At 40.2% G+C, this 18,001-nt stretch overlaps 1 protein-coding gene across 1 annotated transcript in view; it reads right to left on the reverse strand.

The window, feature by feature from the left end:
* LOC127566437 (RNA-binding E3 ubiquitin-protein ligase MEX3C) overlaps positions 1 to 5,398 on the reverse strand; it is a 29,600-nt gene extending 24,202 nt beyond the window's left edge. Inside the window, exon 1 of the mRNA XM_052008851.1 lies at positions 2,976 to 5,398. Coding sequence (XP_051864811.1) covers positions 2,976 to 3,414 — 439 coding nt within the window. The 5' untranslated portion in view covers positions 3,415 to 5,398. The remainder of the gene's footprint in view (positions 1 to 2,975) is intronic.
* Between the last annotated feature and the right edge of the window lie 12,603 nt (positions 5,399 to 18,001).

The raw sequence follows: 18,001 nt of genomic DNA on the forward strand, positions 1-18,001 counted from the left end.
TACCCTAACTTTGTGCTAGTGTCTCTGAAGTAGGACTGGAACCAAGACTTTGTAGCTTGTACATCTAAAGCTGAGACTTTAAGCTGTTTATAGTTATCTTTATTATAATAACGAGTCATTAATAATAGTATAATTACATCCCAAGTAATGATTTGTACTTGGAAGTGAAATATTCAAAAAGGGAGTGCTTGAAAGTGGTTCCTAGTTAGAGAAATGATCATCTCCTACATGGATTTAATGAATGCACCATAACTGAAAAATGGCACCAATCATTTTTATTTTTTTTAAAACACTTCCTTAAACAGTACAACATTCCTTGCCAGGGCACATATCAACACAGAAGGCTTACAGTTCAAGTCAACAAGGTTCAAAATTTAACACCAACCTATTACATAGTTCAGCTAGCAAATAGAACCATGAGAAAGAGTCTAACCATGTGCTAGAAAATACACTTGTAATGTATTCTACTGGGCTACAACATACAAGGTATTTTAATATGCATTTTCTTTATACATACAAAAAAGGGTAAAGAAAGATATTGCAGTGAAGAGGCATTGTCCATTGTTCAGTTTGAAAATAATGAAATTAAATTGCCATGACTTGGTAATATCAAGCCTAGGATTTAAAGCCTGCAAAATGGTGGGTGTTAAAGATTGCTTATGATTGTTTTTTTGGGTCAGTGTGGACCCACATCTTGCTATATCAACTTTCATTCTGAGTATAGCAAAATTATGGCAGTTATCAAAGTAATAAAGAAAATGATATAGCAAGGTTATTAGATCTTCCCAGTTTTGAAAAAGAATCAAAAACATGTCTGTTGCACACACAGAGCATGCACATGCGAAACTAATGAGTTACTCATGCGCACTACCCATTTTAAAAGACAATTTTTGAAGAATGTTAAAATATCCAGATTTTACACCTCCAAGTCATAAATTCATTGCACCCAAAACTTAAATGGATACAACCAGGTTCTGAAATAGGAAAGACAAACAGATTTACAAAAATACTGGGCACCCGAGTTTGGAACAATGAATTTAATTTCCTTGATATTAAAAATATGATATATTCACTGATGTTTACAGGCTTTTAATGATTCCAATTGCTACTTACAAATTTAATAGAATCAGCAGTAGGCCACTTGACCCCTCAAGCTCTTATCTTTAACCTCTACACCATTTCCCTGCTCTTCTGCCATCTACATAGAAAAGTACAGCACAGGAACAGGCCCTTTGGCCCACAATGGTGTGCCGAACTAATTAAATTAGTAATCAAATGCCCAACTAAACTAATCCCTTCTCCCTACACAATGTCCATTTTCCACACATTCATGCGCCTAAGGGCCTCTTGAATGCCCCTATTGTATTTGCCTCCACCACCACCCTAGGCAGTGCATTCGAGGCATCCACCACTGTAAAAAAAAGCTTGCCCTGCACATCTCTTTTGAACTAAACCCCTCCCTCTCACCTTGTATGCATGCCCTCAGGTATTAGACATTTCAAGCCTGGGAAAAAGATACTGGCTGTCTATCTATGCCTCTCATAATCTTATAAACCTCTATCAGACCTCCCCTCAGCCTCTGCTGCTCCAGAGAAAACAACCCAAGTTTGTCCAACCTCTCCTTATAACATGTAGAAGACATAGAAGAAATCCAGGCAGCATCCTGGTAAACCTCTTCTGGACCCTCTCCAAAGCATTCAGCTTTAACCAACATGTGCATGTCCATGGGGTACATCTGGTGAATTTTGATCATTTCCTCTAATTTATGCCAAAATTCTGCATTGCCACATGCAACCCTAAATGAGCTCTCTTAATTCCTCTAATATTTAGAAATCTAATAGACTTGTTTTGAATGCAATCAATGAATGAGCTTGGCTCAAAACCCGTTTGGGTAGAGAATCCTATGACGCTCTGTATATTCCTTAGCCAGGGGAAACATCCTCTCCATATCTACCTTGCAAGAAGTGTAAGCGTCTTAAAGAGGTCACCTCTTCTAGATCGTGAATAGTTAGGTATCCTACTAGTTACAGTCTTCCAACCTGGATACAACCATTTGTTCTGATTCTTTGTTTTCTATCTATTAACCATCAACCCATGCCAGTACATTACCCCTCATTCCACATTTTCTAGCCCTGTTCAACAACCTCCTGCGTGGGACCATTTTGGAATCCAAACACAAACCCTCTTATCAGCTATCTTCAAAGAACTTCAACAAATTGTCCCTTTCATAAAATCAGGTTTACCATGCTTATTATATTTTAGGTATCTTAATATCACATTTTTATTACAGATATAGCATCTTAACTACAAATGTTAAATTTAAATTGTCAACCAAGTTAAACATATACTTAACACTTTTATAAATGTGATACTAAAATTAAATAAAAATTCTCTAAATCCACATAAGTTTTATCGGCCAGATGTAACTTGAGTAAATAACTACATGTCTGGGTTAATATTATTAACTGTAACATTGAGTATTGGTTAAATTATGGAACTATTAGCATCTGACAGAGAAAACGAGAACCATTCGATCAGAACAACAATCACTAATGTTTTTAAAAAATTAAACTTTTCAGGAGGACTATGCATTAAAATGGCTCTACTATTCAACTACCGATCTTCATTTATTCGAAGAAACAAATGATGAAAACAGGAAACGATGGAAAAGCGGCAAGGAGAATGAAACAAAGGAAGTGAGCTTCTCCTTCCACCTCGCCAAGATCGACAGAAAACAAGATGGGGAAAGAGCATAGACCGAATGCAGGTACATAGGAAGGAAAGGGCGGATAATAGGGTAGGGGTGGGTGGAAGAGAATAGAGAGGCAGATGGAGTGAGACAAAGAGTTGAGACTGAAAGAGGGACAACAATGGAGAGAGGGTTTCACACAAGGACTGGGACAAGGCATTCGAAGTGAGTGAGCGTTTGGAGGCTCGAACTCCTTCCCTCAACGGCTGCTACCGCCTCTACTCACCCTGCCTGCCCACGATCTCGGCGACGTGCTCGGAGCTGGGCACCGGCACACACTCGGTCATGTTGACGCTCTTTTTTCTGGGCTGCTGCTGCTGGATCTGCTCGGCCTCGAACAGAGCCAGGACGGAGGAGACGAGGGGCAGGCCGCCGGGAGCGGCAGGGCACGGACAAGGAGCCGCTCCTTGCGGACTGCCCGTCACCGAGCCCTGCAGGAGGAGCGAGCCGGCCACAGCCACCGGAGCTCCGCCGGCAGCGGCAGCTGAAGGCGGTGGCGAAGGTGGAGTTTCGGCCTCCAGGCCCCGGCGATGCTGAGCGAGAGGAGCGAGAGGAGGCGGCGAGTCTTCGAGGCCGAACACGGTGAGCTGCTCCATGGCGATGTGGAGCGGCCTGGAGTCGCCATCGTCCCGCTCCATGTCTGTAAACACTGTACTACTCGGCATTGTATAACATTAACAGGACAAGATTATCATTAAATATTTTCCTCATTAAATAATAAACCTCTACTTTTAAAAAAATATTTTTCTTTCTATAAAAGCGCCAGCGCCCCTGAATTAATTCTTTTGTTCTTTCACTCCATCGTCGGAAGGTCCATAGCCACGCCCCTTATTGACGGGACGTTGAATCCCATTGGCTCTATCCAATTGGGAATACGCCCTCTTCCAATCAAGCTCGACGTCCGACGCGAACTGACGTGCGGTTCTCAGCACTGATTGGGGAGCTGAGCCATCAATCGCTTATTGATTCCTCTCGACCCGCCTGCCTCCACTCGCCGAGACGACGCGATGGCGTCACACCTCCCCTTCAAAGGCTTCATGTTGGGGTATTTTAAATTCAATGAACAAGATCCATTTTCTAATTATTCCGTGTATCTTCCAGATTTACTGTGCTAGGGTGTGCAGTTAAGAAAAAACAAAACTGGTGCAGGCTGGATGTGTTCCTACTGGTGACGCTTCGCTGATTGGTCAATCTTTATTCTTGGCGGCTGAGGCAAGGTCACGCCCTGCTCCCTCCACTGGAGTGACTGAAATAAGATTGTTGTTGAGGACGCTGTGGAATGGGATGTCCTGAGAAAAGAGGCGGAAGCAAAACCTAGAGATGGCAAAACATGACGACCGCAGAAAGGAAGAATGTATAACAGGGTTTCAAAATGCCTCAAAGCGCCTTCCTGACAATGAAGTAGGTTTGAAGTCATGGAATCGTACAATCGTTTTGGCTCAGGAGGTCACTTGGTCCATTGAGTCTGATTGACATTTTCCTGCCAAGGTTCTGCACATTATTTTTTTCTCAAATATTGATCCAATTTCCTTTTGGAAGTTAGTAGATTGATTCTGTTTTCATTATTATTAAAGGCAGTGAAATCTGGACCATAATTGTTTGTGATAACTTTCAAAAGACATTTGGATAAGTGCATGTATAGGAGGGGTTTAGGGGGATATGGGCTAAATGCAGGCAAATCGGACAAGTTTGGTGGGCAGTATGGTTGGCACAGATGAGTTGGGCCAAAGGGCCTGTTTCTGTGCTACATTATATTGTAGAATGTTTACAGCATGATTGAGGTTGCAGATGAAGCATCTTGACCCAAAAGGTTGACTGACCCATTTCCCTCCACAAATGTTCCCCGACCTACTGAGCACCTTGTTTGTTGCTCCAGATTCGAGGATCTGCAGTCTTTATGTAAGAGCAATCCAGCTGGCCCTCTTTCCATAGCCCTGCACGTTCTTTTGGATGCTTATCCAGTTCCCTTTTGAATGTTGCAATTGAAGGTGCTTCCACAACTGACTCTAGCAGTTCACTTTAAACGGTCACTGTGTTTTCTTTAAAAAAATCCTCACTTTTGATTTTCTTGACAATCACTGTTCTTTACACTGTGGTTTTTGACCATACCTTCAATGATAACAGTTTCTGTCTATCTACCTGGTCAATACCCTTTGTGATTGTGAGTACCTCTGTCTGGTCCCTTGTAACTTCTGCTCCAAGAAAATGAGGAAGAACAAGAATCCCAAGCTTATCCAGTCAATCCACATAACTAAAGTCCCTTTTCCTTGGAATCATTTTGGTAAATATCTTGTGCAATCTTTACATCTTCCCTAAAGTGTGATACTCAGAACTGGATGTAGTAGGCCAGTTGAAACTGAGCCATTTTTTTAAAAATAAAAACTCATTGTAACTTTATTGTTATTGCTGTTTATGCCTCTATTTATAAAGCTTGGGGTCCCATATCCTTGTTTAATCATTTTCTCAACCCACCTTGCTCCTTTCGGTGAGTTATGGACATGTATTGGCAGATCTCTTCTTTTATGAATTGTTCCATCTAGTTTATATTGTCTCTTCTCTGTACCAAAAATAATACATTTTTCTGCATTAAATTTCATCTGCCACTTGTCTGCCCTTTTCACCAGCCTGTCTGTATCTTCTTGAATTCTATTACTATACTCACAGTTCACTGTTCCTTAGTGTTTGGAAATTGTGCCATGTGCATCCAAATCTTTGTATATATTTAGAAAAGCAATGGTCTTAGTACAGATCCCTGGGGTACTCCACTGGGCACTTCCTTTCAAGCAAAAATGTATCTTTCATTTCTACTCTTGCTTAACAAATTTTCTATTTTATTCAGTCCCTTTTATTCTATGACATTCAATTATTTAACAATCCCTTTTATTCCATGGCATTCAATTTTAGTGACAGCTATTATGTGGCATCTCATCAAACACCTTTTGGAATTCTAGATATACCACATAACTGCATTTTTCTCTTTGTTACTTCATCAGAATAAAACTAATATTGATTTGCCTTTAACAATTCATGCCAGCTTTTTGGAATCAAATCTCCTGTGTTCATTTGCTAATTCTGTCTCTGATTATTGTTTCTAGAACTTTCTCCTGAGGTTAAACTGGTCGTTATTTACTTAGTTTATCTCTACAACCATTTATGAACAAGGTTGTAATGTTTGCAATCTTCCTATCCTTAGATACTGCCATTGAATCTAAAGATGCTTGAAATTTTTTGTCAAAGGCGAGTTTATTGCCATATACACAAGTACATGTATGCACAGGTGCAATGAAAAACTTTCTTGCAGCAGCATTATGGGCACATAGCATCATATAAGCAGCATTCGCAAGAAAAACATAAATTATACACAATTTTTATGAGAAAGAACACAATTAGAACAAAGAAAACGAAGTCCATTTTAATGCAAAGTGGTTGTATTGTTGTTAAGCTGTAGTGATTAGGGCTTTACAGTTCAAGAACTGAATGGTTGAAACGAATGTTCTAGAGGCAAGCCCCTCCGATATTTTCCTTGCTTTCTTCAGCAGCTTTTGTTGATATATTCACTTTAAGTGCAGTACCACTATCCAAATTTCAGCTGCATCTTCCTTTGGTGAAGACTGATGTACAATACTCATTTGGTACCCTTGGCAATACCCTCAGCCTCCATGAGTAGATTTCTTCTGATCTTCTTTTCCTCTTCACAATAGAATAGATTCTCTTTTATATTTTTCCTGATATTTGGCCTTTGTATCTGTTGGACTTTCTCCCTGAACTTTCTGTAATGATCCTGGCTCTCGCTTATGTTAACAACCTAGCATCTAACATATGCCCTTTTTCTCCCCTTTTAATTCTACTCTCTTATCTTTTTGGCCCTTGTGGGAATGTACCTGTACTATAGCTTAAAGGCCTTCTGTTATTCAATTCCATTTTAATCATATAATGAAGTGCATCACCATTGTAGAAAACATGACAGCCCGTGTGTGCACAAAGCTCTCAAAAGCAGGAATATGTTAATATTTAAATAATCTATTTTAATAATATTGAATAAGGGAGAAACATTAGCTAGAACACCACTTACTAACTTGCACCCCATTCCACGTCTCCCCCCTCCCATCACCACACTTCAAGATTGTGCCATGGGAACTTCTACATCCACCAGAGAGAAAAGACATCTTTGAGAGACGTTGCTGTGCTCCCTCAGTACTGCATTGCGGTGGTAGACGTGAGACCCAAATGTCTGGAGATTCCAATCATGTAGGATCTTGGTGAGACTGCTCCTGGAGTATTGTGTATGGTTTTGGTCTTCTTACCTGAAAAGAGTATACTTTAGCAGGAATGCAACAAAGATTCACTAGACTGGTTCCAGGGACGGTGGGCTTGCCACCGAAGAGAAGAGATTGCCAAAAGAAGAGATTGATTAGAATGGGACTGTTTTCTCTGGAGTTAAGAAGAATGAGAAGAGATGTCATTGACACATACAAAAGGGCTTGACAGGCTGGATGCACAGAGGATGTTTCTCTGACTGATGAGTTTTGAATCGATGTCACAGACTCAGAATAAGGAGCAGGCCATTTAGCACTGAAATGAGAACTCTTTTCTAAAAGGGGATGCAAATCTTTGGGATTCTCTGCCCTGGAAGATTGGAGAGGCTCATTGAGTTTGAGTTTGTTCAAAACAGGCATTTATAGATTTCTGGATATTAAAAGAATCAAGGAATATAGGGATACTGCAGAAAAATACTGTTGATTTATAAAGTCACCCACAATCTCAATGTTAGTGGAACAGGTTCAAAGGGCCAAATGGCCTCCTTCCTACTCCTATTTTTTTATATTCTTAAATATTGTTCTGCAGTAATAACATCACCTATGAATTCAAACATTCAAAATGTCGATAAAACCCATTAACAGCATTATGTTGAATTGAAACCCTGTTCAGGCACACCAATGGGAATCCAGTCCCAATTTACTTTACACAAATTATTAATTAACTTAATCATATTCCTTCCAATGAATGAAACAACCCAACCATTCACGCAACTTTGTAAAAATGAATTTAAGCAACTAAATTATGAGAAATATATTTAGTTCCTTTATACTGTATTTTGAATAGGAACTTGCTATTGAAGAAGCAACTTGCTATAGAGATAAAATACAGTAGATGTTAGAAATCTGGTATGTAAACAGAAAATGGTGGAAATATCCACGTCAGGCAGCTTTTAATGGGGGGAGAAACAGAAGTTAATATTTCCAGTCAAGAACCTTTCAGTCACTCTGATAACAATTATTATTTCTAGCATTCTTTATTGAATTATATAGCATAATTAATAGAGAAAAACATTTCAATGCATTACACAGTAAGCAAAGTTTCTTCACAGCATTAAGATACAAAAATGGACATGGGTATCAAAAGTCTGGTCTATGGTGTGGATTTTAAAGAGTGTATTAAAGGAGGAGATAATTAGAAATATTTAGACAAGAGTACTGAGCATGGAATCTATAAGACTGAAGGCACATGGGTGAAGAGAGGCAGGGAAGCATTAAATATTGGAGCTGGAGAAATGGAGTGTTCTGTGCACGAAGATTTGTAGGGTTGGTGAAGGTTACACAGATAGGGTGGTGGGTGAGGCCATGAGGTTAAATGAGGTAGTACTCTCACTGGAAATATTTTGCATAAGCAACAATGGAGCCAAGTCTAGCAATCTCACTAGGGATGGGGGAAGGGAAAAGAACTGAAGGGAATGAGGTGAGAGGAAGAGACTGGAAACAACAACATCATATGAATCAATGATCTCAATGTTAGTGGCAAAATAGGCCTTGAATTCGTTCATATATTTGGAGGTGTGACTGGATGGGACTCGGTAGTAATTATTAAAAAGTGTTTTAAAAATTATCTTGTCACATATTGAATGTATCTATTTAAGCAGTGCTGAAGAAACAATATACTGAATGAAAAAGTAATGAAATCGTGTTGTAAAGTATATGTAACAAGTAATTCTTGCATGGGATACAATGGTATCTGGGTCAATCGAATGTATAAGCGACAAATTTCACGAAGTCTTCCTTGATTAAAAGTGATGCCTAGTAGCTTGGTTGACCTCTAATAAAGAGAAATTAGCAAACTGGGTGAATAGTGAATGAAGTAATATAATTTAAAGTAAATTATAGTGGTTACAATTTTTAAAAAACGAAGTTGCTAATAAAACTGTTTTTAAGTATTAGTAGTGCTCCAATTATTTGATTTATTGATAACCTCTTTTTATACAGTGCAGTGTAGAATGATTCTTCATGAGTTTATTTTTGCTCTGTATGTCTACTGACATCATTAATAAACCTGGACTGGGTAATGAAACCGGTGAGAGTAGAACTGCAGGATGAAGAATTTTAAGATAAGATAAACAATTTTTGTGTTTCAAATACATATCATATAACATCTTATTTTACTTCACTGTTACCCCACTTGTCACCTCCACTATCCCATTTTCAGTCTGTTTGTCTGACTTCTGTTACGGACTCAGTGAAAGTCCCTTTAAGATAGAGAGTGTGTGTATTTGTGTGTGTGGGGTGTGCTTACGTCAATAGAAGATAAAGGACGTAATGACATTGTTGAAGAAGTTAGAAGAAGGAGAGAGGGAGAGAGACACCAGCCTGCTAGTTTTCTCTATCGATGGATGAGAAACAATAACTGTGTCTGGCTCTGAAATCCATGTATGGAAGTTGGAAGTAATCCGGTGGAGTTCACTTTGTTGCTGACCTGTAGAAGGAAACAGGTATTTGTGTGTGTGGACGACCACGATTCGGATGCTTTTCGGGGTGAGGAAGTCACTACCGAGTAACCACTGGAATGTCGTTTGGGTTCCATCGTGGAACATTTGGATTTCGTATGTACTCTCTCTCTGTTTTTCTACATCTACGTCTTATCTTCAGACAACGGTGGTTGTTGAAGAAGCCCTTGCTCATGTTTCACCTTATGGCTTGCGGAACTGAACTTTAAGAACCATTCCGGAACTTGGAGTTTGGGACTTTGTCACACACACACAAAGAGTTTAGTTTTGGGGTTAACGTTCGAGGTTTAACATTTTTGAATTCTAACATACTAACATTTTTACTTTTATTTTACGTATTATCATAAGTAGTGATTAATGAAATAGTTTTTAACATTGAATCATGCTCAGTGTGTTTCTTTTGTTGCTGGTTCGTGACACTTCTGATACTGCATGAGCATAAATTTCCTCCGTTATAATTTCAGAAAGACCAAAGCCATCACTTTTGATATGTCACATCATAGCCATCAACTGCATCCCTTTCCCTGGTATAGTGTATACCTGTGGGTTCCTAGTTTAGAGTGAAACTAGAGTAGCATGCAGAGTGTGTAGAATACAGTAAAACCCCATTAATTCAGCTTGCTTGGGACTTTGATGCAGCTATCTCAGCAGATATTCCTGACTATTTGAATGTTATTCTTATTAATACTTTGCATACTTATAAATCATTTTTTTTTTGGATCATGCATAGTAGAATAGTAAATTTTCCAGTCAACCTGGTGAGCTTCAAGTGTGAAAAACAAAGCCAGATAAGTTTCAACCGAGTACAGGAACCAGGGTCCCAGTCAGTTTCAAGAGAATATATGAACTGGGGCCCTGGAGTGTGAAAGGGAGCAGAGCAAACAGCACCTGCTAATCCAGATGCCAAACCATTGGGATTTCCGAATAGTCGGATTGTGGATTATTGGAGTTTTGTAGTCTGTAGGAAACATGGAGAGCACGAGAAGATGTGAATGATTTATAGGGGGCTCTCCTCAGACTGCACCTTTGTCATCTTAGCCCCCGGGAATCCAGGATGACTTCTTTTCCACTTTGGCAGAAGTGGACCAATATGGGAACTGCAGATGCTTCCACAGATGGGGCAGGAAGTGGCTGACAGGGTGGGTGCAAAGTTTGTGAGGTGGTGCACTCTTTCTGCTGCTAACACAGGCCTTCTGTGTGCTCCTAATGCATGGACTCAAGGTTGTCAATACTATCCCAAATCCTCCTCTCTCTCCCAGGCCAACAGTTCCAGTATTGTGACCCAAGTTACATCAGGCAGTACATGCCATTAAAATGCCCACCAGACTCCTGAAACAGACATTTTATTTCAAGCTCTGACATGGGAGGAGGTTCCCAGGTGGAGAGAAGAAGATTCAAAGATGTTCTCAAAAACGCTCACATATAAAGGTGGGTACACAGGTGCCACCTGTCATGTGTGCACTCACTTGCTGTCAAGCACGTGACAGACACTCGCTCTCTCACTCTCCCTCACACATACACAGACACGTGTGGCCTCTTCGCTTCTCGCTCAGTCTTGTGTACTCAACCTTATACCCAGTCCCCAGCTCTGGCTGCAAACCCACCCACATTCCCAACCCCTGGCTCCGGCTGAACATCTCTCCATCCTCTTGACCCTTAGACTGGTCACACACTAGCCCATGTTCCTGGACCCAGGCTCAGGCTGCACACATGCCTACACTCTGAACCCTTGGCTCTGGCTGCAAACCAGACCACATTCCTTACCCCTAGTTCTGGCTGGACATCTGCCTGTGCTCCTGATTCCCCCCTGCTCTGGCAGCTCACCTTCCCACAATCTTGACCCCCTCTCGATCCAAATGTGCACAATGACATTCATGTGTTGGCTGTGTTGTTGATGTAGCCTCTATCTTTGGACTTATTTTTATATTTCTTAACTTCAATCTTGTTCTGTGTCAACTCTTCATTAATTGTAGGACTCGCCATATGCAAACTCAAAATGTTCTTCACTTTTTCCTTGGTCTAGTGGTCTATGTGAATCTACTGCCCGCACTTTCAAGACAATTCTTGGAGCTGTTTTCCCCACAGTCACTCATACATCCCAGCTTAAGAATCTTACCATGTAATTTGAATTGCATTCCTTTATAGCATGCATCATGTTTGTTTTGATTCTACTTCCTTTTTTCCACCTTCCCTTCCAGATTTGGCTGAACTTGTGCCTTCCACAAAACTGCATTTCTGTAGGAGTATATTGTCATGGAATGTGGAATTGATCTGCAGCTCAGAAGAAAATGTATGAGTTGATGCTTCATATTAAGACCTGATAGGCCTCACAAGATTTATTTGTTTTGTGCTTCTTTCACTACACACAGAGATCTCCCCACCTCTCCTGCTTCACTGTGCAGTGCCTTTGGTTTCATACATTCTATGCTCCAGTATTCCTGCCTAAATATCTCCTCCTTTAATATCCACATCACAGACCAAGAATTTGCCCTCACCTTTCTCACAGTGTCCACTATGTGGATACACTAGAAAGGCCTTGTGGGCCACTTCCACATCTGCAGTGGTGCTCACAATGTCTGCAGTCTTGGCAGACAGTGCATTTTCTGGGTAGCTCTTTCAGATCCTTATCTATGTCAGGTCAGTAGACAAAACTACGAGCTACTGCTCGAAGTCTAAAATAAAAACAGAAAGTGCTGGAAGGACTCAGCAGAACAGGCTGATGGAGGGTCTTGAACCTGAAACATTAACTGTTTCGTTTTCCACTGATGCTGCCTGACCTGCTGAATGTTCCTGGCATTTTCTTTTTTTATTTCAGATTTCCAGCATCTGCAGTTTTTTGACTTTCTTTACAAGCTACTGATTTCATATTAACAATGCCCAAATGCTCCAATAAATGTGCTGCCATTATTCTGCTTCTGTGTTCTTCTTTTGTACTCCTAATTGATGCAACCCTGACTTGTGGACAGTTTGTAGTGTCAGTGATGGGGAGACTTTATAGTCTCATCCAAGCATGTATCTGCATCAGTCCACCTCCTCAATGTATATTCACTTCAGTATTGGTTTCTTCTGCATCAATTTCACCATGTTAACACTGTTATTTGAAAACTATCTTGTATGGCCTGTAGGGTTATATTGTTTTCTCTGGATCAGCATACGGTATATGGCAATCTTGAGAACTGGATCTGTTTTGGCATTCTGCTTGAATGCTCAATATTCAATGTCATAATTGAAATTGGACAGGAGGCTGGACCACCTATGCATTCTTGAGGCCACTGTTGTTGGAATTGCTGGGTCCAAGAATGGCCAACAGTGGTTCCAGTCAGTGAAAGTGTGAATGGTATGCCTGACTAGAACTAGTGGAACCTTTTGATCCTGAGTATGAATTCCAGTACTTCCTTTTTTTTTATTTGAGTGTCATTCCTCTCACCCTTTGTTAGTGTATGCAACAAAAAGGCATTTGGCTTTCTCTGACTGTTGTCCATGTCATGGCTTATAACTGCCTCAGTTCCATAACTGTGGGTGTCAAAGCATGCAAGTGGTGTCTTAATGCACTGGAGGGCCTCACTATTAAGATATCTCTTTGGAGGTCTTGCACCTTCTCTTGTGCTTTATCCACTGTTCATCCTTCTTCAACAGTTCATGCAGTGGTCTCAATAGCATTACAAGGTCCAGTAGGCATATAGCTTACTGTTGGACTATGCTTGGGAAAGATGGAATTTCAGTAACATTCTGCGTTCTAGTCTTGACAGTGCTCTCAATCTTTTCCTTGATCAGTTGCAGACTGTTTGTGTCTACCCCGAGGCCCAAAAGAAATTCTTCTTTCTCTGCAATAGCACATTGACTCCTCTTCCGGCTTTGGATGATGACTTCTTGTCACAAATCAGTGTGATATATGAATAATCCCCTTGTGGTAATTGATTGCCAGATTGTGTTTTTTCTCTCTATGTTTAATTATGCGGGTGTGTGTGACGGGTCCAACTTGCAAGTGTTTTCCTCCTTCCAATTCAGCATGCAGATCCGGAGATGTGGGCAATAGATACTGTTCATCATCCGTGGCTCAGTTGAAGGTTACCATACTGTCTCCAAAAAGCCTTGCCTGCTTTGGGGACCACAACAGGTATCATCCAATCACTCTGTGCAGTTTTGATCAATGCACTGTGTTATTCAAGTTTGTTGAACTCCTTCTCTTAACTTGAGCCTTCAATATGTATGGTACTTGTCTGGGCCTGCACTATATTGGCTTGGTGTTTGGCTTCATACATGTGTGAGCTTTGTGCCCCTTAATGCTGGTATCTTTGATCATATCTGTATGTTGCTCTAAAAACTTATCTGGATGTGGTTGTAGAGTGCCCAATGTGAAATTTATTCTTCCAATCCACTTTTAATTCTTTGAGCAAGTATTTTCTTTGCAGAGTTCATCTGTATGGTCAACAACTAACATTTTAATTAATGTTACTTAACATTTTGACCATTATGAGAAATTATGCTTTGAGTTTGGGTTTTTGAATGTGTTGTTAGGTATACATATCACTGTCCATAATTGAACAGTTAATAGCTATATTGACATTCATATGAAATACTTACTGATCATTAACTTTCACTTCTCATTATTGCTGCTAGTGGTGTCTGTGCTGTTTAAGTTTTGTGCTTTATGCTGCTCATGAGATTTAATGTACAAGTCTCTCCTATGTGGCTTTCTGTCAGAAGTGTTGCCCTTACATTACAAACCTAATTGGTTGACATTATTCTCACTCTTGGGTCTAGTCTTAGATGCTGAGGCCTTATGCCCTTTCTTTTAGTAGTTGGAACCTTTCACTGCTCTAAACTAGCATGCTTGTGATCCTTTCTATTACATCAGTCTGATCGGCCAGCTTGTATCATTGAGAAACTAGAGACTGCAGAAACGGCTTCCTTTTTCTGAAAATGTGGCTTTCCCTCTGCCATGGTTGATGGAACCCTTGCACACATTTCCTCCATTCCCCACATGTCTGCTCTCACTAACACACACACACACACACATATTTCCACTGTTCCAACAGGATCCCACCACCAGTCACATCGTCCCCTCTCCTCCCAGTCTCTCTGCTTTCTGCAGGGACCTTTCTCTCTGTGACTCCCTGGTCTGCTCATCCCTTCCTACCTACTCCTCTCCGTCACCCAGAACTTTCCCCTGCAACCGTAAGAGGTGCAACGCCTGTCCATTCTCCTCCTCTCTCACCACCATCTAGGGACCTAAACAACCCTTCCTGGTAAGGCAGGGATTCAGGTACACCAACTCCAACCTTGTCTGTTGCATTTGGTGCTTGCAAAATACCCTCTTCTACATAGGCAAAACCAAGTATAGGCTAGGCAACTGTTTTGCAGAGCACCTGCAATTTGTCTGCATCTTGATGGCCAACTTGAGCTTCCTGTTGCATGTCATTTCATCTCCCCTTCCTATTCGCACTCTGACTTATCTGTCCTTGGCCTTCTCTGCTGCCATGGTGAGGCTAAACGCAGTCGAGAAGAACACACCACATATTCCACTTGGGTAGCTTACAACCCAATGGTATGAAAATTGAATTTACCAATTTCAGGTAACCATGCCCCTTGTATTTCTTTCTCACTCCCACTGATTCTTTCAGGTTCTCTCTTCCTTTGCTCTCCTTTGCCATCCCCTACCCCCTGCACCTGGCTCCATCTGCCCCATCATTCCCCCTCTCATCTGGTTCCACCTGCCACTGACGAGCTCCTGTCCCACCCCTCTGCAGCACTTCTATATACTGGCCAACTTTCCTCCTTACACCCAGTCCTGATGCAGTGCTTTGACCTGAAATGTCGACACATTACTTTTACCTCCACAGATGCTGCTTGACCCTCTGAGTTCTTCCAGTAATTTACTTTTTGTTCCAGCTTGTACCATTCCCTTGTTAAAACTTAGAAGGCTTTTAATCAGTGACGTACAACTCATTATTTATCCTGTGTTTAAGTCTGAATTCAAATCCTGTTACTTCGAGTTGAAGTTATTGAGACTCAAGAGATTCTGTAGATGCTGGAATCTGGAGCAATACACACAAAATGCTGGAGGAACTGAACGTTGACTGTTTATTTCCCTCCATGGATGCTGCCAGACCTGCTGAATTCCTCCCAACATTTTGTGTGAAGTTATTGAGACTTTGTTTACAGACATGCCCTGCCACCATTGATATGCATATATTCAAAGACTTTGTTACATTAGTCAGCTTCAATTCTTTACCCTTCTGCCCATATTGCTAGGTTTCTTGCTGTAGTGGAGAATGGACAATAATATATTAGGAAACAGGGAGAGCTTCAAAAGATGTATCTGATTTATTCTCAGATTGCACACATGGCACAATGAAGCATACACGATCGAATATGTCATGCACTGAAGTTATTTATTTACCTACAGTATATTACTCTTTGTAAAGCAGGACTCATCCAAAACTGTGGTTCTATGTCCCAACTTATTAAAAATCTAGTTCATCCATCATCTTTGTACTTGCTGACCTTCACTGGCTCTCAATTAATATTCTCATACAAAAATGAAATGCTGTGGTACTGGTAATCTGGAATAAAGACAGAAAATGCTGGAAGTTATGAGCAAGTCAAGCAGCATCCACAGAGGTAGAAACAAAATTAACATTTCAGGTGGATGACCTTTCAGCAGCAAGGTTTTTGGATAGAACAATGGGATATTTCATCTTTCACTATTGTATTGGATTGTGTTGGACTGGATTATGCATTTAAATATGCCATGGAATTTAATTCATCAATTTTCTGACTCAAAGATGTAAATGCTACAAAATGAGCCAAGATTATGGGTATATGAGTCAAAAGGCATACATACCGCTACTTAATTTTGTTGATGGAAAAGAAAATCTATGGTTAATGAGATCCATTCTTTAAAGTGCTGGGAACTCAGATGTACATGTTATATGTAATTATTTGCCTTAGAATATATGTACAGAACTAAATTAAGGGGCCTCAAAGGAAAGTAGAAATGTGTGATATTTAAGGATTCAGGTATGTACTTGGTTTATCGAACATTCCATAAAACACAGGATGGTTTAAGTATGACAGGAGAGAAATGTCCACGGAGGCAATGGTATAGGGTATAAGAGCAGATCTATATGCAAGTGTAAATTTTCCAGAGTCTAGTTTTATTACATTGATTATAATCAGAATATGTTTCAGACCTTTGTTTGAGACAGAAGGTTGTGTGTTCAAACCATAAATTTGGGCTCATGCTCTAGACTGGCATTTCTCAGGAATCATTGATTTTAGGATAACAAAACCAGTTTCTCCAGTCTCTCCATTAACTGAAGTCCTGTCTCTTATTTGAAAAGTATTCAGTATTCTGCATTCGAGAAACATTGACAAAGAAACAATGGATTAACTGGATGATTAATTGATCATACTTCTCTAGTCAAAGATACACTGCTGGAAGAACTCAGTGGGTCAGGCAGCATTTATGGAGTCAAAGGGATGGTTGGTATTTCAGGTCTAGACCTTGCATCGAGACTGAGAGTATAGGTGAAAGATAGCCAGTATATAGAAGAGAGAGGGAGGGGTGAGACAGAGGCTGGAAGGTGATAGGTGAACAAGATGAGGGTGGCGTAATGGGCAGGTGAGGGAGGATGATGAGTCTTGGTAACAAAGGAGGGAAGGGATATAAAAGATGAACAAAGGGAGAGAGACCCACTTTTCCACTCGCATTATCAAATCAATAGTGAATAAACCTTTCTTGGTTTATTTTGTATATTCTGTTAATAATTTTTTCCATGGCAGCATGGACTAAAAATATAATTACATTCCCAATCTACACAGCTGTTTCTTTATCCGTTTGATATTCTTATGTAATGTGTAGGCAGAAATCATCTATAAATAATGCTTCATCTTTGGCCATATTCTCAACCAAAACCATAATATTACATTTTAATCTGCAAAAATGGGATGTTATGTTTTTAAAAAAATCCAGTTAGCAAGCCGTCTTTTTCAGTTGTTGCAATTTCTATCAGGAATGGGAAAGAATTGTTAAAGACAGCGTCAAACAGCACCATCTACAGGCCACGTAATACCTTCATCTGCACCTTTATTTCAAGTGCATTAATATTGGAGTAGATTGATGTATTCCAAATATATATCACTGTTAATTCTGTGTTCTACTATTCCTCTGGTAATTATGTTGAATGGGATTTTGATAGGAGATGTGTATAATTGTTCCTTGGGAACCACCAGACTCAAGGACAGCTTCTATCCCACTGTTATCAGACTCTTGAATGCACCTCTCATAAGCTAAAAGATGAACTCTTGATCTCCCAATCTACCTCGTTGTGGCCCTTGCACTTTATTTGTCTACCTGCACTGCACTTTCTCGGTAACTGCAACATGATATACTACATTCTGTTTTGTTTTTACTACCTTGATGTAATTTTGTATGGCATGATCTGTCTGAATGGCAAGCAAAAAAAAAGCTT

The sequence above is a fragment of the Pristis pectinata genome, chromosome 2 (assembly GCF_009764475.1).
Source record: "Pristis pectinata isolate sPriPec2 chromosome 2, sPriPec2.1.pri, whole genome shotgun sequence".
Lineage (NCBI taxonomy): Eukaryota > Metazoa > Chordata > Chondrichthyes > Rhinopristiformes > Pristidae > Pristis > Pristis pectinata.